The following is a 26,188-nucleotide window of genomic DNA, read 5'->3' on the forward strand; positions in this document are numbered from 1 at the left end:
CTTTTGTCTTTTGACTTGTGAATAATATTGTTGTGAATATTGGTGTAACACACCTCCTGAGTTTTTGTTTTTCCTTCTTTGGGGTGTATAGATAGGAATGGAATTGCTGGGTCATAGGGAAATAGTTATATTTTTATCTTTTTGAGGGTTTATTGCTTTTTATATATTAAGATTAAAAACTTAGAACTCCTAAGTTGGGTCACAAGAGAATACAGAAAGGTACTATAGTTAAAACAATCAGCAAGACTTTTTTTTGTTTTGTTTTGTTTTGTTACAAAGATCTAGAACTCCATTGTACATTTTAAATTACTATTATTATTTAAAGAGAGGAGGAGAGAGAATCTCAAGCAGACTCCCCACTAAGTGGGGAGCCTGACCCAGGGCTGATCTCATGACCCTGAGATGATGGCCTGAGCCGAAACCAAGAGTCTGATGGTTAAGCAACTGAGCCACCCAGGCGCCCTCCATTGTGCTTTTATAGAGAGATCTGGAGGGCCTGCGGGGGTCTCCGTGACTGTGATATGTGGCCTGTGGGACAATTACATGAGGAGGGCTCAGTCGTGATGCTGCGGGCACACAGAGCTCCACAGTGCAAATCTGCAGGTCGGAGTGGCCTCTGCCTTCCCCGAGAGCCCTGGGGCATGCACCCCCTCCCGTGAGGCACTGTTGCAGGAGGGTGGGACGGTTCTTGACTGTCATGGTTCCTCTTCTTATCACTTAAGATGACGCCTGGCCCTTTTGGGTGAGCTGTAAAACACAGTGGTCTCAGAATCTCTGGGCCCTTGACACGGAAGGTGCTCGTTTGTGTGAAGCCCAGGGCGAGCTTGTCTGCGGGGCGCCGGGCTTCCTCTCACGCACGGTTTTGCTTCCCGAGGGCGCTGACTTGCCGGAAAGCAGGCGTACCCTACTTTTGTTCCTTGTAGGAAAATGAAAGAGCCCTGGGATGCTAGTGAGGGGGGGCGCACGTTCCTCAGGTTTGTGTCGTAACAGCAGATGTTTCGGGTTAATGGCATGTGGTTTTCTGAAGGCACGTCTCAGTGCCACGCGGCCGTGCGCAACGGCCCTTTGTAGGTGCCTCAGGTGACCTGTCGGAGGACAGGGCCCTCTTGAAAACTGGGAGGAAGGGGTCCCGTGAAGGCCCATGGGGTGGGGCGTGCCGGTGCTGACGGCCTTTTCTCAGGGGGGCAGTTATGGGAACTGAGGCCTGGGGAGGCCAGGCGGGTGTGTGTGCCCGGACGTGGTGGCTGCCGTCGGGGACCGCACACGCAGGCGTGCTCACGCTCACATGCACGGGCAGGGGCTCATTTTCTGTTTAACGGCTGCCTCAGCTTGTTCCCTTTCTCAGCGCCTTTGTTACGGCAGACTGAAGCATCACACAGGGTTCACGTATTCTTAAAATCACCTGGAGTTTATTGGAAATTAGCAGTATATACATCATTGTAGAAAGTGGAATGTGAGGCTGAACGAGCGGGGAAATTTCCTGTAGCATCACGGGGAAGGAGAACATGCAGGAGCTGCACCAGCAGCCTGTTTTCCCGCTGGAAATAAGTTATGTGTTGTTTGTGTTACTCACGGGCGACAAATCACGGAGTTGTTACATAGGGCACTTTAATGACAGTGCTGGAAATGTTTTCTCCTGGCGTGTTTTTTTTTTTTAAGGAATTGTTACTTACTTGAAAACACACAGTAGATTTGATAGCAAAACAGTTAAAGCAGTTTGTTTTAGTGCTAAGGTACGTGTAAGAAAAGTATTTTTAAAAGCTTTCCTATAAGATGGCATACACCTAAAAGCTGTCTTTTAGTCTGTGTATTCAGTTGACATTTTACAGAAACAAAAGGCAGTGTTTAACTCCTCAGTCTTAAGAGTATGAGTCATTTAAATATTTTTACAACCAAAAGTAGAAACACTTTTGAATATTTATGCTTAATATTTACAGAAACTGAACTGAAGTTCATGGTTTTCTTTCTTTCTTTCTTTCTCAGAAGAAAAAAGGAACTGCGTTGTCAGAATTGACCAGATAGAGCAAAGGTACAGATTGACTGCTGTTGTGACTTCCTTTGGAAGTCACGCCTGCTCCCCGCGAGAGCCGGGCACTAAGACACCCGTGTTCTCTTCCGAAGAGTGAACACTCTGGCTGTGTCGCTCTGCTTCGTCTTCTTAGTTCCTTGCTGGGACTTCCCAGCCTCCCTCGGGCTTGTCCGCTTTTGCCCTCTGGGTCTGAGGTCACACGGAGCCTCCTGGCTCTCCGTGGTGCTGGGAGTGGGCGCGTCTTGTTGGCAGGTGGACTCCGGGGCCGTGGGCTCCCCGGCGCCCCCCCGGACGTTCCCCGGGCTGTAGGCCGCCAGTTGGCAGAGGGCCACGGCTGCCGTCTGCTTCTGCTCGTCGCTGCTGTCCACCGCTCTCGTGTCCTGGGCCTTCGCAGCAGGGGCTGGGGCCGTTGATGGCACCTCAGCCGCGTCCGGGCCAGTTTGGTCTGTCGGGGTGTGGTCTGGCCCATCTTCGGAACTTCCCGTCTCTGTGTGGTGAGCAGCTGTGGTGGCAGGTTCTGCCTCTCGCGGTGGGCTGTGGAGGGAAGGTCTCCGGGTCAGGACGTTGCAGGGGTCTTTCACCGAGAGGTTCAGGGGCACGTCCTGCAGCTCCGCATAGTCCTTGTACACCGGGCTGTGCGTGGCCGCCCTAGCCTCGGGTTTCTTGGAGAGGTTCAGCGGAGCTGTCCGGGAGCTGTCCTCTGGGCTGGAAGGTGCGGCCTCCGGGCCACGAGAGGCACTTCCCGTCTCAGCTGGGGCATCTCCGTTCATGGCGTCAAGGCTGGAAGAGGCAAAGAGAGGCCTTAATAGGAACCTTGCTTAGAAGAGCATTTTAGCATGTGTGAGGTCGGCTGATTGAGCACAACCAGAAACATGCTTCGGAGACTCTGAAAATGGAATTTTCTTACCTTTTTGCAGACTCGTCTCTGTTTTCCGGAGCTTGGGAATGTGGGCGCTCTGTGCTTTTCTTGACAGGCTTGAAGGCTGTGAGGCTGTGTTCAGGCTGATGGAGCCTTCCCAGGGTGCTGGAGGTTGGCTTGTCTGAGAGGCTGCACAGCTCTGCGCACGGCTGACTTGTCTGTGTGAAGTTGGTGGGACTTGGCCTTCCCGGGGAGCCCGTGGCGGCGCTGCCTGCTCGAGGGCTCATTTTGGTTCCCTCTGTGTCCCTTGGCCCGTCTTTGGAGGAATCTTTAGCCTCAGGAGTTGGGCTCTCCTTCTCAAACTCGGTGTGTTTTTTGTGGGTGCTGGAAGGACTTGACTTGGATGGACTCAAGGCTGGGTAGAGCAGGGCGGCTTCTTCCAGTAGGTGGGAGCTCTGATCTCTGGAAATACCCACGACGGGTGGAAGTCTGAGACCGCAGGAGGAGAACGCAGACTCCGGTCTGTAAAACCCGTAAGGAATCGGCAGGCCGGACGGGTACTGCTGAAAGAACCTGTAATGGTCATATGCCGAGGGGGCGTTCAAGTGCTTCGGGACTGGCCCCGGGGGAGGCAGCAGGTGCCTCTGGTCTTGGGCCCCGTAGACGGAGAGCAGGGGGGCCTCGCATTCGGGTGAGTTCCCGGCGAGTAGGTAGGGTGAGTAGATGGTGGCCAGTCCGTGCTCTGTGTAAAAGTGTGGTGAGTACTCCGGGATCGCGGGCTGCATGTAAGGGGAAATGGCACCAAACCCCTTTGTAGCAGGGATTTTGTGTGCGAACTCAGGTGGGAGGAAAGGCGAGCCGGCTTTCCACGGGTAGCCGGGAGCATGGAATGCAGACTTGGTGTGGAAGGAGGTGGCTTTGGCCGTGGGGTTGGGCAGTGCCAGCAGCTCAGGAGCCCCCGTGCGTTCTGGCCCTTTCAGTCTGTGCTCTCCCACCGGTATAAACGCCGAGGGCCGTGCGATGCCTTCCAGAACGGGCTGGGTGCCCCTGCCGGCCTCTGGAGCTGGGCTCAGGGGAGCTGCTTCCTCGTGGAGAGCGGGCTTCTGTCCTGGGCACCTTTGGGGCCCACGTGCGTGCAGGTCCAGGTTTTCCTTCACGTCGTCCTTGGCAAGGCTTTGCTGGAGCTTGGCGTCGAAGTGTGGGAGCCCGCTCCCGACAGGCTGGGCAGAGGCGGGCTTTGCGGCTGCATCTGGCTGGTTCGCTTGCTTGGGGTCCAGGGAGTTGGCTTTGGGGCACTTAGGGACGCGGTCCTGCTCTGACACCAGAGTGATGGAGTTCTTGCAGAGACCGTACTTCATGTGGTTGAAAAGGTGCGACTTCTCGTTGCAAGTGAAAGGGCACTGGAAACACTTGTACTTGAAGGGCTTTCCCGGAGGCCTGGGGATGTAGTGCGGCTTTTTTGGTTTCCGCTCTTTGAGAAGACTCATGTTCTTTCTTGCAGTGTGGGCGCTGTTGCTCTCGCCGGTCCGATCACGGCTGGCTCCTGTCTAGTTACGATCTGCGGGGGCCGCTTCTCCTTCACGGGCTCTCCCCAGGCTTCTCTTTGTAGACCGTGGCCTGTGCTGGGCGTCGGACCGGGGACGTCTTGCTCGCTGGGGCCGTGCGCTGCAACAGAGGAGCACAGCCTTAGCGACAGGACACGGGCCTTGCGGGTGGGGGAGGGGTTGGCCCGGCTTCATAATGCTGGCCTGGAGGGACGGACGGGTCCCACCCTCGTCCTGGCGAGGATGAGACGCGCACCAGGTGCACCTGCTTCTGTCCTGGCCACCAGCCCCTGTGATGTTCCCATTTTCTCAGTCTGACCTGAAAGGGTTCTCTAGGGGCCGTGAAGAGTGTGGTGTGTCCGCGTCAGCCCTGAGAACGCCTCTACTCTTGAGTAGACCCCTTGGGAATCTTTATCCTGTGACCTGAGGCCTCTGATGCCAGGAAGGTTGTAGCCTGAGGCCAAGGGACTGTTGGGACCCCCTCCCCCTCCCCCCCACCCCGACCCAGGTCCATGGAGTCTGCGGTGCTGGTCTGACTGCGCTGACCGTGACTACAGGGTCCAGCCTGTGTGGGACACCCACATGGCTTACTTAGAGCCACAGAGTCTGGGTGTGACCCGGAGTCAGCGCTCCTTGACTGTCCTGTCCTGTTTAATCACGTTGTGTGCCGTGCGTGGGGACTTAGAAAAGATGTAAATATGCAGTCCTACCCTGCTGCTTCCAAAATCAAATGAAAAGTCAGCTTTATCGGAGAGAAGCATTTATGCTGTCTCAAATACACAGGTAAGTGCTGTGTTTATGTCGACTCTGATGATCTTGTGATGCTATCAGGGTGAGTTTCTGAGCCCTGTGAGGGACCCAGCGTTCTTCTTGGCTGCTTCCACCGCCCGCCCCGCGAGCCCTGTGGAGTAAGTTCTCGCGCGCCCCCCCCCCCCCCCCCCCCCCCCCCCGCGCCCGCTGGGCCAGCAAATGCAAATGCGCGTGTTGGGCCCAGGGTGCCTGCCCGCCTTTCCCGGCCTTCCCTCTGAGTGGGGGTGCTCGTCTGAGAGATGGTTGGGTCGTGGCAGGACGCCGTCCGAGCCTTCACCCCGTGGAAGCAGGCCCTGGGCCATCTCTGGCAAAGTCCTGGCCTGCAGTGTCTCTGGCCTTCTCTGCCTAACCCCAGGGCCCGCTCCCTGATCCCTGCCCCCTCCCAGGCTGAACCAGAGAGCTCAGCCTGCTTCCCTGAGAGGCTGCCCTGCACACCCCTGGGGCGCTCTCCCTGCCTCATAACCCGAAACCGAGAACAAAGACGTGCGGTCTGGGAGGATCTCGCATGGGCCGGCAGTGGAGTGACTGACTGGGAGGGAGCGTGTGGGTGGGGAGGCTGCAGGGCTGCAGGGCGACGGGCGACGGGAGGAGTCGGCCCGCTTTCACTCAAGAGCTGCAGCTTCTCCACGTTTTCAAGCAGCTTAAAAATAAAATTAAAAGGAAGTGATTTAACAAAACTCTTCTCAGATGTCGTTTTGCTTAAAGGAATAGGCAGATGAGGTCAGTCCTGAGTCTTGTGGGATTTCGTGGGTAAAGCATCACCTTCTAGACATTGGGTGGTTAGGCAAGGCTGGAAAACAGCCTTTCAAAACGGAGAAAGACATATGGGAAACCGAAGAGACTGGTTTTCACCAAATAAAACGTAGTTTCTCCGAAATGCCTTTCCTTGCCACCGCACGCACTGCCATGAGCTCATCGGTGGTGTGCAGGGGTGGGGGCAGGTGGAGTTTGGGTTTTCACTTGGATACTTTAATTTCTGAGAAAGCTGTCTGATTATTCTCAGCGAACTGGTTTCTCTACTCCTTTATTCCTATTCCTTAAAAACACAAAGAAGCACCCCCCACTGCTTTGTCATCCATTGTTCCCCACATGCGGATTTATTACGAGGTAGTTTCTGCCAGGGTCTGCGGCCCTTGTGGTGAGGCACCTACTTCAAGTGAGAAACGAGAGTTTTTGGCTGCCCTGTGGCCGTGACCGGCAAGGGGGTTTCCCAGAGCCCTGGGAAGGGGCTGTTCATCGGCTCACCCTGCCCCTGGGCCCCTCTCTCATGCGCGGCTGCACGGCAGTGTCAGAGCCCAGCATGTTAGACTTGGAAGCATAGCTTTGTGTCTTTCTAAACTTCCCCTCTTATTAAAGGGAAAAAAACGTGAAATAACCCTTTATGAGTTCAGCCCATGCCCTGGGGGTTCAGTATGCTCTGGGCTATAAAAGCACGATTTCCTCCGCCCGTCAGGAAGCGATTCCCGCCAACCTGGGCCAGCTAGATAAGTCAGCGGGCGTGTGCCGGCACGTCTGCCTGTGCTCCCTGGTTCTGAAGGCGTGAGAACCTCTGCAAGGCAGGTTCCCATGATTGTATAGGGTATGTTATGGCAAAGATCCGAAAAGTGATTTCATCACTCGCTGGAAGCATCATGATCAAAATGATGACAGTTGCAAAACTTTATCAAGTGTGAGTCCAGAGTCCGGCGATACCGAGAGTGGACACAGACACGCCACCACCAGCCTCTCAAACGCCGGAGCTCAGAGGAATGAAAAATTCCCTCAGGATTTAAGAGATGATTCAGATGTGTTAAAAAATGATGTGTTCATTGTAGAAGCAGCATTGTTTAGCATTGCTGATACTTTTGGGCAAGCGCATAAATAGCCTATGTTAAATTTGCTAAATAGTTATAGGAGGCCGGTCGCATTTAAGTTCCCTTAGTGTTTTCTGGAAGAATAACTTGGGCAGTTGGTTTTATGTTAATTTTAATGTATACTTTTTCCAATCAAATGATGTCGCATGTAAAGTTCTGGTCTGAATTTTTGTTCTTTGTTCAGTTAGCATCCAGGGACAGTAAATAGTTTCCCTGGGGTCATGCCGGCGCCCTGGGAGGTGAGGGTGTTCCAGGGCTGACCTGTGGGGAGGCGAGCCTGCTGCGGACTCACAGGGCAGCAGTCGTAGTAGCTTTGGGTAAACTGACCTCTCAGGGTTGCACAAGTAACTGATTAAAACAAGGGAGCCCAGCTGCTTCCGATGCCGGCGGAGACAGGCGCATCCACCGCGTCGTAGAGATGCAGTAACGCCAGAGAAATTAGTGGGATAAAATGGAGGCTACTGTAAGCTTTCGGAGGGAACAGCCTGGATAGCATGGGGTCAGCCTGCGAGCTCTCCTGTGGGGGTTAGCAGGGCCTCGGCGGTCTCGCCCTGCGTAGGGACGTGGTTTGTGACCCTCTCTACCCTTGGCAGGGCCGGTTTCTATCTGCGGGGCTTGATGCTTGCTGGCAGCTGCTGGTGTTAAATTTGCTGAAAAAAAGGGTATTGTTGCCAAAACAATGCAATCAAGAACTTTAACTGTTGGTAGTTAAGTTTGGATTTGCATTGAGAGGTGAGGTTTTCCTAAAGCTGCTGTCAGTTTGTCACAGCCTCTTCCTGGAGAGGCGCGTGTCTGTCTGAGTTAATCTGTACGCGGAGAGCTGCTGGCCGTGCGGGGCCCCTGGGAGGCGGCTGCGTGGGGACCCGCAGTGTCTGCTTGGTCCGCAGGCAGGTTTGTGGTTCGCTCTCCATAAGCAGCAAGTGCGGGGGAGCTGCTCCTCACGCCCCTTCCCTCCCTCCTGTCAGGGTCCGAGTGGCTGTCACTGAGGCTATCACTGAAATTCGGGGGGATGGGGGTCTGTCCTCTGCCTGCCTCTGCGACTTCCCTGTCAGACTGCAGTCAGACGACGCGGCCGTTGGCACAGCGTCCACCCCGGGGGTGGGTGGTGACTTAAAGGCGCATAACAGGGCCCTGGGTGAGCTTCCAGAGGTTTCCTGTTTTATTTAAAGATGCCCCTTTTGTGACATCAAGCATTTTAAACGCCTGCTTGTGTTGAACTGATTGATGTACTTTTTTGCCTCAGAAAGTGCCGTGAGCCGGCCCTGGCTGCCTTGGTTCTCCCCCCGCGGGGCGCCGGCGGGACTGCCCACACAGCGCCTCAGCGGCCTGTGGTTTCGGTTGGCCACAGGCTTTTGTTTGCTCGTTTCTGAAGTTCTAAATTGCCAGTGCGCTGGCTTCCCGTAGGTTCCTCAGTGCGGACAGTTAGTGTCGTTGCCGGGTGTAAGGTAATGCTGAATGTTGAAAAAGTTTCTAAGGAGTTTGAAATCCAGAAACCAGACAAGAGAAAAAGATTTTTTTTGAACTTTGATAGGACACCGTAGAGGTAATTACAGCTTAGCTTTATAGGACACTGCTGTGACGGGCTGGCTGAGTACGCTGGTCTCGCGTGCTGCCCTGTGAACTGGACTAGTGCCGGAATGGTCCCTGCGGTGCCCTGTGGAGCTGGCAGGGAGCCCCGGCTGGTAGAGCGTTGTGAAGGGCATGCTATAATTACAATATTGTGATGTGGCGTTATTGCATAACCCAAGGACACGCCATTGTCGCCTGCCCACTGGGGTGTCGCAAGAACGAGATTTGTGAGTTTTACTCCAATTGAGCTTTTCCAGTGACTAACCGCCACGCCCGCCCAGACTCCTAGTTCTTTAAAATGAAGGATAAACTTGGGGCACCTGGGTGGCTAGGTGGGTTAAGCCTCTGCCTTCCGCTGGGGTCATGATCTCAGGGTCCTGGGATCGAGCCCTGCATCGGGCTCTCTGCTCAGCGGGGAGCCTGCTTCCCTTTCTCTGTGCCTGCCTCTGCCTACTTGTGATTATTCTCTCTGTCAAATAAATAAATAAAATCTTTAAAAAATAAAATGAGGGATGAACTTCATGACGACCATTACCTAGGGAGGAAGACCGTTTTCCACAAGGTAGTTTGAAAGAATGGATCTGGAAAAAAAACCAGGCCTCTTTGTAGTTTCAGCCAGAGACCCCGAGTTACGACTAGGCGCCTACCAGTAAGCGCACGTAGCTTCAGCGTCAGCCTGTCACCAGAGCCAGTCCCCCTCGGCCTCGTTTATCCCGAACAATACCAGTTTGAGGCATTGGGAGGACTTTGTTAATGCAAAATAAAGATAATAAACGTAGACAGAATTTGCTTAAATAAAGTCTGACTAGACTTGGCCATTTGGTCATTAATTGTTATTGAAACGGGTTTATGAGAAGCTTTGTAAGGGGAAAAAACCCCCTCTTTTTGTATACTTAGAGATCCTCTTAGGTTTTGTTCTTTGTTTTGGTAAGCACATGTCAAGCCAGTACTTATTTTAGGGACGTTAGGGTGGCACAGTTGGTGAAGCGTCTACCTCCGGCTCAGGTCTCACGGATCGAGCCCCGTGTCGGGCTCCCTGCTCACTGGGGAGCCTGCTTCTCCCTCTCCCTCTCCAGCTCCCCCTGCTTGTGCGCTCTCTTTCTCTCTCTGTCAAGTAGATAAAATCTTAAGGAAAAAAAAGGACAGGACTTATTTTAAACTTCGGAAAGTTTTAAAATGTGACCTGTAAATTTAGCAGTTATTTGAATATATGTATATATGTTTACATGTGTTTGTATATACCTTATTCTTTTAATGTTGTAATTTACTCTAGTTTTAAGGTAAGGAACAGGTAAGCACTTACATACGTTTGAGTTTTAGTTTAAATTTTATGTAGAAATGAGGACTTAATTTCCAAATAAACTTGTTCGTACTCTTAGAATAAAGTGTAACCCTTATTAAAAGTTTTGTAATAATGGTCTCCTTTCCAGCGATGCACCTGCCGGGTCCTGAGTAATCCTCAGGGAATAGAGCAAGGCAGAGCACACAGCAGGCAGGTGGTTCGCTGAGCCAGATAGTCAAGTCAAGATACATCCAAGAGCAGTTTTGAAAGAAAACTTGAATTTGAGAAGAAATGGGTACTTACCGGAGACGGGCTGTGCTGGGAGCGGTCGGGAGCGGTGGCTGACGGTGCCCGAGAGCAGGACCTGTTCTCACGCTCGCTCGCCGGCTGAAACTGGAGCCGGCAGTTCCCGTGGGAGGGGTTTAAGTGTAGGAGTTGAGCCCTCGGGGCGTAGAGATGCACCTGATATCCCTCCTGCCCGCAGCTACGATTCATGTGTTTGCCCCCACCGAGCCGCCTAGGAGCAGCGTCACCAGCGGGCTGGGAGGCCGAGCGCCACCTCCGTGCCTCACGGCCGCTCCCTGCTTCGGGGTGGAGAAGGCCATTTTGGTGCTGGTCAGAAGTTCCTGGGCTGGAGGGGGAGCCCTGTTTGTGGCTGGAACCGAGACTGAGGGGTGTAGACCGGACTCTGACCGGTGTTTGATGTTGTGGCAGAGACACCGTGTGTGAGATCTCCTTCAGAGCGCCAGCATAAGCAGGAGCTGCAGGTCGACCCCAGATTGAGTCTTAAACACATCTCCCCTCGGAGGCCACACTCACTGGTGTCCTTGCGCTGCGGGGTCTGCGTGAGCCTTTCATCTTGTTGTCTTTCTGTCCTCACCCTTGTGCCTGGGAATCCTTGCCTGCCGTCCTCCTCGTGGGGGGCGGGCAGGGGGAGCCTCTGCCGCCTGGCCGCGGGGGCCTGCCAGCGCACGCCCGGGACCGGCACCGAGCTCGCTGCTGTTGCCAGGAGGTGGCTGTGTGCCTCTCACTGCCCCTGGTCTTAGATACAACTGAGACGCTGCATTTTGGAGCCCGTGTATCTCCCTCCCTGCTTAAACGGCTTGCTGTTGAACCCGTGGCTGTCAGTGAGGCTGCCGTGTGGTGCTGGTTTGGGGACAGGGAAAGGAGGTGGCGTGGGCTGGGGCCAGGCCGCCCCCCACCCCCCACCCCCCGGCATGCATGGTGGTGCGGGGTCAGACTCGCCAGGCCAGACGCTGTAGGTTGTTTGTTTGTTTTTAATTCAAGTCTTAGGATTTTACTTTGCTTTATCTTTATATTGAATTCTTTAAAAAAATGTTTTTAGTTACTTTTGTCCAAAATAAGTGACCATGTAATTTAAAGGGTGAAAAAATCGTTCTGTAAGTCTTGTCACAAAACACTAGTTCATTGCTGTTCCTCTGATGAGCTGCCCCAAAACTTGGGGCCTTAAAGTTTTCTGACCTCTCGTGTCTCTCTGTGTGGGTCAGAGGTGAGGGCCAGCTCCACGGGCACGGCGGACTCCGTTGGTGGGGCCCTGGTGGTACTGAGCTGGGCGGAGGGGCCACCATGGTGTCATCCACCTTGTGTCTTGGAGGGAACGGCTGAGCGCTCTTCTCCATGTGGCCTCACTGCCCAGGCCTGTCCAAGAGTGTGGCCGGTGAGGCATCTCTTGTGTCCCACTTCGTTTGCCCGGCCTGGATGGGAGGATGGCAGGCCCCGTGGCTCAGTGGGGCACTGCCACACGGCTTCCCTCCCATCTCTGCCTAGGAGCGGGACCGGAACCTTTTCTTAGCGGAGTATTTTGGTGTTCACTTCCTTGATTCTAAGTAACATTACTCTGTTGCTACTTCTGTTCCCCCCACCTGCCTCCAGCTCCCAGTCCTAGGTCTTGTCTGCTGACTTCCTTGTGCAAAGTCAGAGTTTTGTCCTCCTCTGCCCTCCTGGGTGCTTCCCCATCATCCTGGGGTTGCCTTTCCCTCTCTCCTGTGTCAAAAACCTGCTTCTGGGATCCCATGTCTTCTCTTTCGGGTTGAGTTTTTACATTGGTACGGAGCACATGCTGTTATTCTGTGTAGGCTCCTGGGAAAGAGTGCGAGAGAGGTGGCTTTGTGGAGACATTGCGTGGCTGACGGCATCTTTATGCTGCCTGGTTGATGGTCTGGCTGGGTGTAGAACCCTGGGCTAGATGTTGTTCACCCTTGGTTTTAAAGTTGCTCTCCTCTGCACGTAGCTTTCACGACTGCTCTTCAGAAGTGCCTGCCCACTCTGATTGCCCGATTCTTTCCCTCCAGCATTTAAATATGAACGATACTGAGAGAGAGAGAGAGAGCCAGCGAGAGCACGTGAGCAGGAGTGGGGAGGGGCCGAGGAGGAAGAGAGAGTGAATCTTAGACCCCTCAGTCAGCCCGATGTGGGCTCCATGTCACAACCCTGAGATCGTGACCTGAGCCGAAACCAAGAGTCAGACGTTTAACCGACTGAGTCACCCAGGCGCCCCCAATGGGAATGATCTCAAACAAACAGGGAAGTTAGGAGAATCCTGCACCCGGATTCTGTGATGCATGTTTTCCTAGGTTTGCTTTATCACAGAGGTCTGCCAGTGGTGCCTGTCTGGGGTGGGGGTGATTCCGGCACTCCACGTCTTGGCGGGGAGAACGCGTCCCAGAGCTCTTCAGACCCGTGCAGTTTTTACCTTTAAGAGAGGAACTACGGGCAGATAGCTCCTGACAGGCCTGCTGATGCGCTCAGGGGCACCGTCGGTGGGATTTCTTCCATCCATGCTCTTCTAGAACTTTATGCAGGTTGTGACTCCCGACGCTCCTCCTGACCCGCTTTTTCTCTGTTTCCAAAATGTTTCCTGTCTGGTAGGTGCTGCTTTTCTGCTGCTACGCTGTTCCCGGCAGCGCTCTGGGGTTCTCTGGCGCCCTCCGTAGCGTCTCATTCTTGGACGGTCGTCGCAGTGGCTTCTCTTGTTTCTCCGAGGGTCTTCACGATGCTTTGGGCAGGTGCCGGGCGTCTCCACCCTCTCACACAGGTTCGTGTTTTCACTGCGGCCCCTCCGTAGCCTCTCAGCACATCTGGAGAAGTGACTGCTGACTTTGCTGGGGCGGGGGCTTCAGGGGTCTGCTTCACTGGCGACCTTCACGGTGCTCCTTGTTTTAGCCACCGCCCTGCTGCCCCCGCAAGCCCCGGCGTTCTCTGGAGCCTTTCAGGGATCCTGCTTGCTGACCAGAGAGGTTCTGGGTTGCCTCACGCGCGCTCAGGTGAGGCCTCCAGCCTCCTGAGTGCCGGCCCTGCCGGGCCTTCCCCGTCTCCCGTCACCCTGTCGCTCATGCGTTGGAGATGGAAGGTGCTCTCCGTGGTTGCGGGTGGGATTGTGCCGGCTGGTACGTGCGTTCGGTCTCCTCGGTTACCCTGACGTCTTGCGGCCAGGTTTCTGACCCAGGTCGCGTCTTCGGGAAGAGCGGGGGCGGCAGCGTGCACGGGTTGAGTGCTCACGAGCTGTGAGGCCTGCGCTCTTCAAGTCAGTCACTGCGGCAACTGTGCGGTTTGCAGGGCGGCGGCACAGAGACGGTGAACCCTCTGGCTGAGGTGACCCGGCCTGAAGGGCCACAGCAGAGCAGGCGGGGGTGGGGGAGGGAAGTGCCTCCCTGTGAGATGATAATGGCCGCGAGCTGGCCCAGCCCCCCTGTGCTCAGAACCTGGTGGGGGTGGAGAGTGGCTGGTGGCCAGGCTCTGGGCCTTGGTGGGTCTCACTGGGCCCAATGGGTCGAGCGTGGGGATGGACCGGCGCCTTGGCTGCGGCTACTCTCGTGGGGAGCAGCGATGTTGCCTGTTGGTGGGGGGCAGGTGTCATGACCGGACTCACGCAGAGCCCGGGACTTCCCCGCATGGGGTGTGGGTCTAGCTCTCCTGCAGAAGGGTGAGCCCTGGCGGCTGGCAGCTGCTTCTGGGCTCCTCCCACCTGCCCCCTGCCCTCTCTGGGTGGTGGGTCTCTCCCTGGCGCCATCCCTGTCCCCTGTGTGCGCCCTGCGCCCCTCCCGTTCCCCACTCAGCAGCACGTCTGCACGTGGGTGCCCTGCGGCCCCACTGCTGAGTCCCTCCGTGCGCGGGTGGTTATGGGACCGGGACCTCCGTCCTCTGTGCTGCAGGGTGGCCGCGGGCGGCGGCTGCTGGTGGGCTGCCGGAGTCCTGGAAGCAAGCGGTAGCCCAGGGCCACTGCGCGAGCCAGAGCTCTCTGGGGAAGGGAGCATTGGCTTCCTCCTGTAAGGAAGAAAGTAGGAGACGGTGTTCGTTTTGACACTTTGGGGGCTGCGTCCGGGGAAAAGGAGAAAGGAAACGAGAGCTCTTTGGGGTGGGATTCCGCGTCTTCAGTCCGGGGTGATTCCGCGTCTTCAGTCCGGGGTGATTCCGCGTCTTCAGTCCGGGGTGATTCCGCGTCTTCAGTCCGGGGGGATTCCGCGTCTTCAGTCCGGGGTGATTCCGCGTCTTCAGTCCGGGGGGATTCCGCGTCTTCAGTCCGGGGTGATTCCGCGTCTTCAGTCCGGGGGGATTCCGCGTCTTCAGTCCGGGGGGATTCCGCGTCTTCAGTCCGGGGTGATTCCGCGTCTTCAGTCCGGGGTGATTCCGCGTCTTCAGGCCGGGGTGATTCCGCGTCTTCAGTGTGGGGGGGATTCCGCGTCCTCAGCGTGGGGGTGATTCCGCGTCTTCAGTCCGGGGTGATTCCGCGTCTTCAGTCCGGGGTGATTCCGCGTCTTCAGTCCGGGGTGATTCCGCGTCTTCAGTGTGGGGGTGATTCCGCGTCTTCAGTCCGGGGTGATTCCGCGTCTTCAGCGTGGGGGTGATTCCGCGTCTTCAGTCCGGGGTGATTCCGCGTCTTCAGTCCGGGGGGATTCCGCGTCTTCAGTCCGGGGTGATTCCGCGTCTTCAGCGTGGGGGGGATTCCGCGTCCTCAGCGTGGGGGTGATTCCGCGTCTTCAGTCCGGGGTGATTCCGCGTCTTCAGTCCGGGGTGATTCCGCGTCTTCAGTCCGGGGTGATTCCGCGTCTTCAGTGTGGGGGTGATTCCGCGTCTTCAGTGTGGGGGGGATTCCGCGTCTTCAGTCCGGGGTGATTCCGCGTCTTCAGTCCGGGGTGATTCCGCGTCTTCAGTCCGGGGGGATTCCGCGTCTTCAGTCCGGGGTGATTCCGCGTCTTCAGTCCGGGGTGATGCCGCGTCTTCAGTCCGGGGTGATTCCGCGTCTTCAGTCCGGGGTGATTCCGCGTCTTCATTGTGGGGGGGATTCCGCGTCTTCAGTCCGGGGTGATTCCGCGTCTTCAGTCCGGGGTGATTCCGCGTCTTCATTGTGGGGGTGATCCCGCGTCTTCAGTCCGGGGTGATTCCGCGTCTTCAGTCCGGGGTGATTCCGCGTCTTCAGCGTGGGGGGGATTCCGCGTCCTCAGTCTGGGGGTGATTCCGCGTCTTCAGTCCGAGGTGATTCCGCGTCCTCAGTCTGGGGGTGATTCCGCGTCTTCAGTCCGGGGTGATTCCGCGTCTTCAGTCCGGGGTGATTCCGCGTCTTCAGTCTGGGTGGTGGTTAGAGGAAGTAAGCCCCGACCTGCTGCTGAGGTGACATTTGTTAGGTCTCCTAGTTAGCAGATGCTGTGTCACATCCAACCCTGGTGGCCTGGCCCGGGTGGGGGTCCCCTGAGCAGGTGAGCAGGGGCGGTGCACAGGCTGGGGTGCCTACTGCCAGGCTCTACCTCAGGGCCGTGTGGGAAGTGACAGGCTCAGGCTGGGGGTCCGTCCTGGCTGACCCAGTAGTGAGACTGGGGGGGCCTTTCGTGGCCGACACGGTAGTAAAACTAGGGGGTTCTTCGTGGCTAACCTGGTAGTGAGACTGGGGGTCCCTAGCTGGCCGACACAGTAGTGAGACTGGGGGCCCTTCGTGGCCGACACGGTTATGGGACTGGGGGGGCCCTTCCTGGCCGACCCCACGCCCCTGGTGGGTAGGGTGGCCTTGTGTCGTTCATGTGAGCACACAGGTGTGTTTCTCAGGGTTTCTTGACTGTAACTTGTTTCCAGTCGGAACCCATAATGAGAAGGCCGTCTAAGGAGCCTTCTGCGACCTCTCCAGGTCCTGAAACCTCGGTTCTGCTTGTCCTGGGGGCCCTCCTTGGCCCCCATTGCTGATGGGCACCTGTGGGGCACGTGGTGGCCCTCTGCCCCCCTTCTCGGGTCTCTCTCTCTGCGGGTTGGGTGTTTCCTCCCTCCGTGCCAGAGTCTCGGTGCTGAGAACGCTGTGTCTGCTGCCGGCACCCGTCCTCTGCTTCTGGGTTTTACGCTGCGTTCTCTCTGTAGCCCGAGGGGCAGCTCTGTCCCCCCAGATCCAGCGTCTTTCTTAAGCTTTCTGGGGGTCTCCGAAAGCCTGGCAGCCTGGGGCAGGAGTTTGGGCCCTGCCCTCCTGCCTGGAAGCCACCAGCTAGGCCTGCACCTTGTCTTCTGAGATCAGGAACCTAGGAAGAAGTGGCCACCATTCATGGATGTTTCTGACCTGGGCCTGTGTGTGCCGGGACATGCCCCTGTGAGCTGAGCAAGCAGTGGGCTCCAGGGACCTTGGAGGGAGTGCGGCAGCGCTCAGGGTCCTTGCCTTCCCCTGGTGTGGGGGCTCGGCCCTTCGAGGCTGAGTGCTGGGGAGCACAGGGTGCTTGCCAGCGTGGGGAGGGCTCAAACCGTGCTGGTCTTCTGGGCGCCTGATTTCTCCTATCAGAGTGTTGAGAGTGTCGGTGGAGTTTTGCTTTGTCAGACAGTGGCCGGTAGAAGCAATGAAAGTCAAGTTAGTTCGGTCATCTCGTGAGGTAGGCCACAGCAGGTGGGAGTGTTGGGAAAGCTCTGTTGTCAGACGTTCCTTTTCTTTTGATGAGAAAGTCGGAGATGTGTAAGGTACTGCCCCAAATTCCAGGAATGCCACCACGTGGATTTGTGTGGAACTGGGGCTGATTTGGTGTTGGAGGGGAGCTCACAGGCCCCTGCGGGCCGAACGGTGGGCGGTGCCCTCCACCTGGCCGGGGCGGGGCCTATCTGGGAGCCTCGCTCAGCCCCGAGGGCCGGTGGTCTGGCCGCAGGCTCTGAGGACCGGCACTGGGCTCCCCAGGCTCCTCCCTCTGACACCTTCCCCCGAGGAGTGCGAGAAGCGGGGTGGAGATGGGATGTGGAGTGATCCTGAGCCAGAGTGGGGGCGGGAAAGCTCTGTGTCCCTTCTGTTTGGATGGGGTCTCGGAACCCTGTGCTGTGGCCGCTCTGGCCCCTGGGCGCCTCCTGCAGTGTCATCTGTCTTACCGCGGCTGCCGTTTCTGACGCGCAACCTGGAGCCATGAGCGATAGGCTTGTTTTGTCCTGGACTGGGAAACCGATGCGGGTTGGTGAACGTGGGCCAAGTTTGAGGGTTCCCACCGTTTCCTCACCCGCTGTCCACCCGGGCAGTAAAGTGGGGTTTCGGCCTTCTCGCCTGGGTTCCTTGTGGCGTTCCAGGAGCAGTCGGGGGCTCTTCACCTCCTTTGTGCCGTGTGTGTTGGGGAGTTTGCTTTCGGCGGACGGCTGTCTGCGGTCTGTCGGCCACCACACGGGGACGTCTCACAGGTGAGTCGCGTGAGGATGAGTAGAAAGAAAGGATCACACAGGTTTCCTTTTTCCCTTTTTTCTCCTGATAAAACAGCATCGCTGAGCGACAGCAGGTGCCTCTCAGGCTCTGCCTCCGTCCCAGCCAGACCTGGTGACTCGGGCCGCCCTCTCCCCACACCATGGGCTCCCTGTCCGCAACAGGCTTGGCCCTCATGGCCGTGGCTCCTCTCGGCTGAGTCCTGAGTCAGTTGGGTTTCACATGGGGCAGTGAGTCGTTTTCCGTCTTATTTCTAGACTTTTGTCTGGGTCTTTCTATGATCTTCCTTCTCTCTGGCTTCCATTTCTGTTTCTTTCTCTTGAATACAACAAACCTGTGTTCTTGGTGGTAGCCTTTAGGTTCTGTTGCCTCAAGTTCTTGGGCTTCTGGTTCTTTGTCGTAGCCATAGACACTCCCCCCGCCCTTTCTCCTGTGATAGAAGATGATTCCTTACTGGCTCGTTTTCAGTACACCATGGGGCGTGCTACAGTGTGGCTCTGTGCTGCTTCTCAGGGTACCGTGGTGGGCAGCCTGGAGCAGGCTTCATGCCTGTCCCTCAGCTTGGCCTTCCCCCACTCCAGATGGTGTGCGTGGATGGCCCAGGCTGGGGCCTTTGGCTTGTCACGGAAGCCTCTCTCCTTTTTCAGCCGCCCCAGGAACAAGTCCCCTGCCAGCCCTGCCGGCCCTTCCTCCCACCGGCAGCCCCTGTGTGAGAGGCCCTGCTGTTGTCCAGGTCTCAGTAGGCCCAAGGCCATCTGTCCTGAGCCTGCCGTAGGGTTGGTGCTGTTCCCAGGCCCTCTGTAGGGTATACTTGCTGGCTGTAATCAGAATAGTAACAGTGACAGTAAGAATTCATCTTCATTGAGCACCTGTGTTCTAAGCACTTAGGTGAGTTACGAACCCTCACTAGTCGCCCCAGGGGACTACAGTGTTGCGAGAAGGCAAGGGACTTGTCCAGAGCCGCAGAGGCTCTGTCTGCCCCTTGGTGCTTCATCTCCGTGCTGGGGTGCGCATGCTTCCCTTTGTAGGGTGCTGCCACTTACCGCTGTGGTTTCGTGTCGTGCTGGCTTAGCTAAGGGGGGACCTCTGTCAGCATCCCCCTCCTGCTGGTTCTCTGAGAGGCTGTGCGTGGCTTGGAAGGCAGAGGCAAGGCGGTGCCACCTGGGTGCCTGTGACGCTGACCCTGGGGTGCTGCAGACAGCCTTGTGGGTTGGGTGGCGGCCCTTCTCCCACGGGATTCCCTCCTCGGTCCTCTGGACCCAAGGACCCACACCCTCCGGGCTCCACTTCTCCTCACTCGTGCTCAGGGGTCCCCTGTCCTCACTGCTCCTCCCCATGCTCAGCTCCGGCTGATACCAGGCCCCACAGTCGAGGCGGAGGGAGTAGGTGTGCACAGCCACATCAGCTCTGATCCCTGTGTAAGTTTGTGTGTTTCTTGGCATTCCCCCTGGCTGATGCAAGTAGCTTATACTTAAGGCCGTGAAAAGCAGAACTTGGACGACAGGGATAAATGAGCAAATCCTCTCTCCCTTATCAACAGGTTGGTTAGGAAACAGCAGCGGGAAGCATGTATTTGGACAATAGAAGTAACAGGCCCGATTCCCTGGATTTATCCGGGGCTCTGCAGCCAGCCCCCAGGGGTGCACTTAAAATATTGCACGGTTACTGGGACATAAAACACCAGTCTCAGGAAATTTCAAAGACTCTGTAGTGCACAGACTGCATTCTTTGACCACGAAGCAGTGAAATTAAAATTCAGATACAGAAGATAAAGGTAAAACGTGAATTTTTAGTTTGAAAACATACAGATCTCTAAATAACAGGTGAATCAAAGAAGAAATCCCAGTAGTAATTTTTTTTTCTTCCTTAAGTAGGCTCCACGCCCAGCCTGTAGCCCAGCATAGAGCTTGAACTCCAGACCCTGAGATTGAGACCGGGATATTGAGCCACTTGGGCACTCCCCACCCCATACAGTAATTTTACAATAGAAATTTAAAGATAGAAATGAACAGTGATTAAATTATTACCTATCAAAACTTTTGAGATGTGGCTGCTGTGTGTTTGAAGGGGAGCTTAAAATGTTGAGTAGGAGTTGTGAAACTGGCCCACGGGCCCAGTCTGGCCTTGGAGCCAACAGTGGCTTTTCCTTTTTTACATGTTGTCTTTAAAAAAAAAAAAAAAAAAAAGGGAGACTGCTGTGGCCTGCAGAGCTGGAGTACTCAGGCTCTGGCTGACCCTGCCATAAAAGCTGTGACGGCAAGGAAGGAAGGTCCCGGGTGGAGGCCGAGGAGATGGCGATGGGGTGGAGCAGCCAGGCGGGCCGTGCTGGAGACGCAGATGGAAGGCTGGACCTGAAGAGGGTAAGCTTCTGGCTCGGTGACGGGTCAAGAGGCAGAGCAGCCAAACCGTGCGGCAGGGGAGCTGTGCGGCGTGCTCTGCAGGGACTAGAGCGGACCCAGAACGTCTCTGCTGCTGCGCTTGGTCGCGTAGACGAAGTAGACATCCCTAGAAATGCAGTTTCTCAAAATTGACCAAGTAGAAGTAGAAAGATGACTTACCTGTGCTTTAGTACCCTTGTTTATGAATGTAAATATGAAAATATTCGGGATGTAGAGACTGACCTTCTAGGGGTACCTGTTATCTAGCTATTTAAAAATAGTTCTGTTGAGATACAACTTCACATTTTACACAGTTCACCCATTTAAAGTGTACAAATCAGTGACATTCAGTCTGCCTGAGCTGTGCAATCGTCACCACCATCCGTTCTAGAATTTTCACCCCAAAAGGAGTCCCTCTTTGCTGTTACCCTGAGTCCCCATCCTCCTCAGCCCTACATAGCTGATCTGCTTCCTGTCTCTCTGGGTCTGCTGTTTGGGGTCTGTCTTGTGCGCAGGGTCGTTCAGGGTGTGGCCCTTTGTGACCGGCTCCTCTCACTCAGTGCAGGGTTCCTTGTCTTGTGGCGTGTGGCCACACCTCGTTTCTTTTAGAGCTGAAGAATATTCCGTGGTTGGGAGTGTTTGCTCGGGCCGCCATGGCGAAATACCCAGACTGGGGGCTTCTCTCAGGGTCCTTGAGGCTGGAGATCTGGGATCCAGGTGCTGGCAGGGCTCGCTGAGGCCCCCTCTGCTTGCAGATGGCCGCCGTGGTCCCCCCTCCGTCTGTGTCTGTTTCTGGTCCTGGTCTCTCTCTTCTTAAGGGCACCAGTCGTAATGGCTTAGGTCCCACCCATGCGGCCTCTTCTTACCTCAGTGACCTCTAAAAGGCTTTGTCTCTGAATGTAATCACATACTGAGGTGCTGGGGGTTAGGATGTCAGCTTCTTGGGGTACTGTTCACACAACGTGCGCCTAGACCACAGTTCACTTATCTGTGTTATCAGCTGATGGACGTTTGGGTTTTTCCCCTGTTTGGCTGTTTTGAATCACACTGCCCTGACGTTTCTGTGCACATTTTTTGTGGGTATAACTTTTCGTCTCTCTTGGGTCTAGACCTAGCATTGGGACATAGGGCTGTTTTAAAGATTAAAGAAATGAACCCCTCTCAAGAGTTAGAACAACGTTTGGCATGTGATGAATTCTTTCTTCTTGTTAGTGATGATGGTGGTCAAAGGACTGTTGGGGTCCAGTCTGTTTCCGCCCTGGGTTACTGCGGTTACCCGCCCTCCCCTCCGCCTTCTTCCGGTGAGTGTGTCCTGGTCCCCAGGTTACCGCAGTTACCCCTGCCTTCTTCTGGTGACTGTGTTCTCTCACACTCATTCCACTGGCTGGTCTTTTCATTGTTTGACATTTCTGGATTTTAGATACGTGTTAGACCCAGAAATCCACTCATTGGTCTTTAACTGGTGAGTTTACTCTGTTAATATTTAATCTAAGTACTGATGTGTTTGGGTTTGGGTCTGCCATCTTATTTTTGCGTTGTTTTTTGTATACTTAAAGAAATTCTTTCTTTTTTTTTTTCCTTTTTCAGAATATGGTTTCTCTTACATCCTCCCCCACAATCCTGTCCCCCATTTCCCCCATTTCTTGAGTTAGAAGTTATATTCTAATTCTCTTCTTTCTTTACTCTTTAAAAAAGGTTTTATTTATTTGGTTGAGAGAGAGCGTGTGCCTGCGTGCACGAGCTGGGGGCCGGGCAGAGGGAGAGGGAAAAGCAGACCCCTTGCTGAGCAGAGAGCCGGCCGTGGGCACCTTCTTCTACTTCTCTTCTTTAATGATTAGTCTCTGGATTTGTGTCATGAATATTTGAAGTCAGAAGTTAGTTTCTTGGGGTGCCTGGGTGGCTCAGTGGGTTCAAGCCTCTGCCTTCGGCTCAGGTCATGATCTCAGGGTCCTGGGATCGAGTCCCGCATCGGGCTCTCTGCTCAGCGGGGAGCCTGCTTGTCCCTCTCTCTCTGCCTGCCTCTCTGCCTACTTGTGATCTCTGTCTGTCAAATAAATAAGTAAAATCTTAAAAAAAAAAATCCGTTTCTTAACCCACTGTATGTCATACACAGCGTACCCCAGTGTTGGCCACTTCACACCTGATGTGTTGTGATTGTCAGATTTGCATTCTGTCCTTTTGTTGAACATTATATGTTGTTATCTTTTTTTTTTTTTAAAGATTTTATTTATTTATTTGACAGAGAGAGATCACAAGTAGGCAGAGAGGCAGGCAGAGAGAGAGAGGAGGAAGCAGGCTCCCCGCAGAGCAGAGAGCCCGATGCGGGACTCGATCCCAGGACCCTGAGATCATGACCTGAGCCGAAGGCAGCGGCTTAACCCACAGAGCCACCCAGGCGCCCCTTATATGTTGTTATCTTAAAGAGTGTTTGTTTAGATGTTCCTGTATGTGTATGGAATTTCTTCGGCTGACTATTCCTTGTTTTTTTTTTTTTTTTTTAAAGATTTTATTCATTTGCAGGAGAGTGTGAGAGAGCAAGAGAGAGCGAGCGAGCACAAGCAGGGGTGCTGCAGAGGGAGAAGCAGACTCCCCGCCGAGCAGGGACCCCGGTGCAGGGCTCGATCCCAGGACCCCGGGATCATGACCTGAGCCGAAGGCAGAGACTTTAACCCACTGAGCCCCCCAGGCGCCCCTGACCCTCATTCTTGATGGTGGTTTCGTTGTGTGCCATCCCAGACCAAGGGCCGTCTTCTTGTGGCACGCACTGCCGCCTCTGGTGCCTGTGCCCTTGTCGCCCGGGGCCTGTTGCATGGTGGTTCCTTTAGGTGATGTCCTTCTTCTCTAGGGCTACTTTTAGGATTCTTCTCTGTTTTTCAGGTTTTCAGTTTTATCATGGTGTGTTAGGTGTGGGCTTCTATTTGTTGATCTTGTTTTACGTAGCTTTGTTTCCTGTATCTATTTTCTCCTGTTACTTCTGGAAAATTCTGTCATTCTTTGTAATTCTCTTCTTCTGTTTTTTCTTTCCAGACTCTGATTAGACCTTCGTCAGCCTCATGCTGTCCTCATCTTTCTTGTCCTTCGTATTTTCTGGGTCCTTTTCTCTCTGTGTGCGTTCTTGGTAATGTCTTTAGGTTTTCACTCCATCAGACCCTGCTGTGTCAGTCGAAGGCAGGCACCGTGTCTTCCGCCGCAGCGATCGCACACGTATCACGTCCGTTAGATGGACACACGGTGCGGTGCGCACGTTCTCTGTCTTAAGCAGCTGTCAGAGATGGTTCATTTCTGACAACGTCTTACTTAGGGTTAGCGTCCTTCTCATTTTATCTTAAAACAGCTCACGTAGAATTTTATAAAACTGTTATGTGAGAAGTCCAGATATCTTTTTTTTTTTTTTTTTTAAAGATTTTATTTATTTACTTGAGAGAGAGACAGTGAGAGAGAGCATTAACGAGGAGAAGGTCAGAGAGAGAAGCAGACTCCCCATGGAGCTGGGAGCCCGATGCGGGACTCGATCCCGGGACTCCAGGATCATGACCTGAGCCGAAGGCAGTCGTCCAACCAACTGAGCCACCCAGGCGTCCCAGAAGTCCAGATATCTAAGTTATCGATTTAAATCAGGTGATTTTTTCTCTTTTTTTTGACTGCTGCTTCGGGCCAGGCTGCTCCTGTGTGGACACTGTTACCTGCTATGCTTGGCTCCACCTGGATGTCCTCCTGGCCAGGTGCTTTGGGGAACCCCTTTCCAATTCCATTCGGATTCCTAATTCTTGTGCACGGCTGCCCCTCCACAGGGGTGCCCTTTGTCCTGGCACCTCTGTCAGGCTGCTTGCCTCACGGGCCCCCCCACCCCACCCCATATGGGCTCTGTCTGATGGCTTCAGGACTGAATTATCAGGGGAGGAAGGCAAAGGTGTTTGTTCTTAAAAAAAAAAAAAATCTGATTGTGTTGTTTGGACTGAGGTAAAGTTCATGTCCTAAAATTAACCACTATCTGTTTTAAAGTGAACAATTTGGTAGCATTTCGTGTATTCAGTGTTGAACCGCTGTCGTTCTGTCTAGTTCTAAGACCTTCTCTTTTCTTTTCCTTTACAGTTTTTTTTTTTTTTTTTTTAATTTACTCATTTGAAAGAGAGAGAGAAAGGAAGAGGGAGAGAGGAAGAGGGAGAGAGAGAAAATCTTGGGTAGACTCCCTGTCGGGCACAGAGCCCGATGGGGGGCTCAGTCCCTTAACCCATGAGATCATGACCCAAGCCGAAGTCTCACAAGTCAGATGTTTAACTGAGAGCCACCCAGGCACCCCTAAATCCAAGACCTTTCCATCAGAGAGTCCTGGTGCCGATTCCCACCCGCTCCTGCGCCTCACCCGCCCCTAGCAAGTACTCATCTGCAGTCCGTCTTTGCACGTTTCCTTGTTCTGGAAATCTGACACCAGCGGGATCATAGCGACATGTGGCCTTTTTGTGCCTGGTTCTCGGACAGAGCATGTCTTTGGGGTTCACCCGTGATGGAGCATGTGTCAGCCTCGTTCCTTTTTATGGCTGAATAATACTCCACTGTGGGGATGGGCCGTTTTGCTTTCCATTCACAAGGCGATGGGCTTTTCCACCTCCGGGCCGCCGGGAGCAGAGGTGCTGCGAACAGCCGTGGGTGAGTGTTTCACGTGTCTTGAGTATGTATCTTGGAGTGGAATTGCCCCCTCCCCCCAAATAAAGGAAAAATAAAGGGTATCTTTAATTTTTTTTTTTCAGTATCTGGTATTTCTTTAATTACAACTGCGATTCTTCAGGAGAGGACTTAGAGCTGAGTGCAGGGAGGCCGTGAGTGCGTCGGAGTAGTGTGTGCGTGTGTGTGAGAATTTGCGCTGGACATGTGTGCTAGAGCCGTGTAAATGATGGTCTCTGTGTCCTACAGTTGTACCATTGCTTTTAAGAATTGAAATTTATTTTATTTTATTTTATTTTTTTTAAGAATTGAAATTTGTAGTTTGGGTCAAGACTAAGGTTGTGGCATTTATGAACCCGAGTGGTGTGGTCGTGTGTGTGTTGCCTACATACAGTGTACTCAGAAAGTGATGTCTGTCTGCGTGGTTTATTTTAGACACTCTGATGGCGTTTGCTATTTTAATGGCAGATATTTTTATGAATCTTCTAATGAGAAGTCTTGTTACCTGGGAAAGAGCGCTTCACCTACTAAATTGATGTCCACATCTTCCGATTTTGTGGTCTGTTTTTGCTGTGCTGGATGTGGCCCATTTGATGTTTCAGACGCAGCACAGGCTGATTTGGTTGGGGATCGCACAGGAACGGTGTCTGGTCGGTCCCTGTTTACACCATTAGCATTGCCTGCTACGCTGCCCGAAGGCCTGTGTGGATGCAGGACATGATGGGGGCTGGTTTTTAACGTGCCTAGGCCGAGAGTACTAGGCTTCCTTTGTGCCTGCTTTCACACTTCCTGACCGCCCTGTGGATGAAGACTGTCCGGCTTGTGAGGCCCGTACAAGGCCCCTGCTCTGCTGGGAGCCTCTCTGGGGCTGGGTGGGTAGCTTGGAGCATGGCTGCCCTGTGGCCACCCTGTGTTGTTGGTGCTTCCCTCCCTTGGCCTCCCAGTGCTCCTGCAGGAATCCCTGCTTGCATCCTGTGGAAGCCGTGGGTGGCCCAGGGTCACTTGGGGCCTTGAGGCTGGTGGTGGCCATGCTGCCTTTCGCTTATGGCAGGTGGATGGCCTGCAGATGCCAAAGGCTGTGGAGGGTGTTTCCCCTACGGGTCCCCCCGCGCTGGCTGTCTCTCTGTCCACGGAAGTGCATCCTGAGGCAGTGCCCTGAGGAGCGGCCCCAGTGGTCTGCAGCGGAAGAGCTTGCAAAGGCTTTAGGGTTTCTCCTTCAGGCAAGGCTGCGGTGTCCGAGTTCTCAGGGCTGCCTTGTGGTCTGGGTGTGGGTTAGGGTCAGCCCTGCCGTGGCGTGTGTGGCAGGAAGCAGATGAGAGCTGGTGGAAACTTGCGTCTCGCAGGGATGTGGTGGCGGCGGGGAAGTGGTTTGGGGCTGATCTTGTGACTGGACTCGTGGAGGTGAAGTGAGTCTGCAGCCCTCCTCACCGCGCTTGCTGTCTCTGTGTCCCCGCGGGGAGGGGAGTCACAGGGGCCGGAGGTCGACGGGGAAAGGAGGCCAGTCGGGGGAGGTCATGGTGGAGGTGGGGCAGCAGCTGAGGCTGG

At 54.6% G+C, this 26,188-nt stretch overlaps 2 protein-coding genes across 3 annotated transcripts in view; one reads left to right on the forward strand and one right to left on the reverse strand.

Moving 5' to 3' along the window:
* Window positions 1-26,188, forward strand: part of TBCD (tubulin folding cofactor D) — a 156,375-nt gene that overhangs the window by 48,169 nt on the left and 82,018 nt on the right. The window lies entirely within an intron of this gene.
* ZNF750 (zinc finger protein 750) lies at window positions 1,645-10,979 on the reverse strand. Its single transcript, XM_032319685.1, has 3 exons — window positions 10,250-10,979; window positions 2,937-4,553; window positions 1,645-2,809 (listed from the first exon to the last, which is right to left on the reverse strand). Exons 2-3 carry the CDS (start codon window positions 4,373-4,375, stop codon window positions 2,095-2,097), a joined length of 2,154 nt encoding a protein of 717 aa, XP_032175576.1. The 5' UTR covers window positions 4,376-4,553; window positions 10,250-10,979; the 3' UTR covers window positions 1,645-2,094.

Source organism: Mustela erminea, chromosome 18 (assembly GCF_009829155.1).
Source record: "Mustela erminea isolate mMusErm1 chromosome 18, mMusErm1.Pri, whole genome shotgun sequence".
NCBI classification, from domain to species: domain Eukaryota; kingdom Metazoa; phylum Chordata; class Mammalia; order Carnivora; family Mustelidae; genus Mustela; species Mustela erminea.

Coding starts and splice junctions, on each gene's coding strand:
- ZNF750 (XM_032319685.1), bottom strand. CDS start 4,375: ATGAGTCTTCTCAAAGAGCGGAAACCAAAAAAGCCGCACTACATCCCC. Junction 2,810..2,936: donor AGAGACGAGTCTGCAAAAAG/GTAAGAAAATTC, acceptor TGCCTCTTCCAG/CCTTGACGCCATGAACGGAG.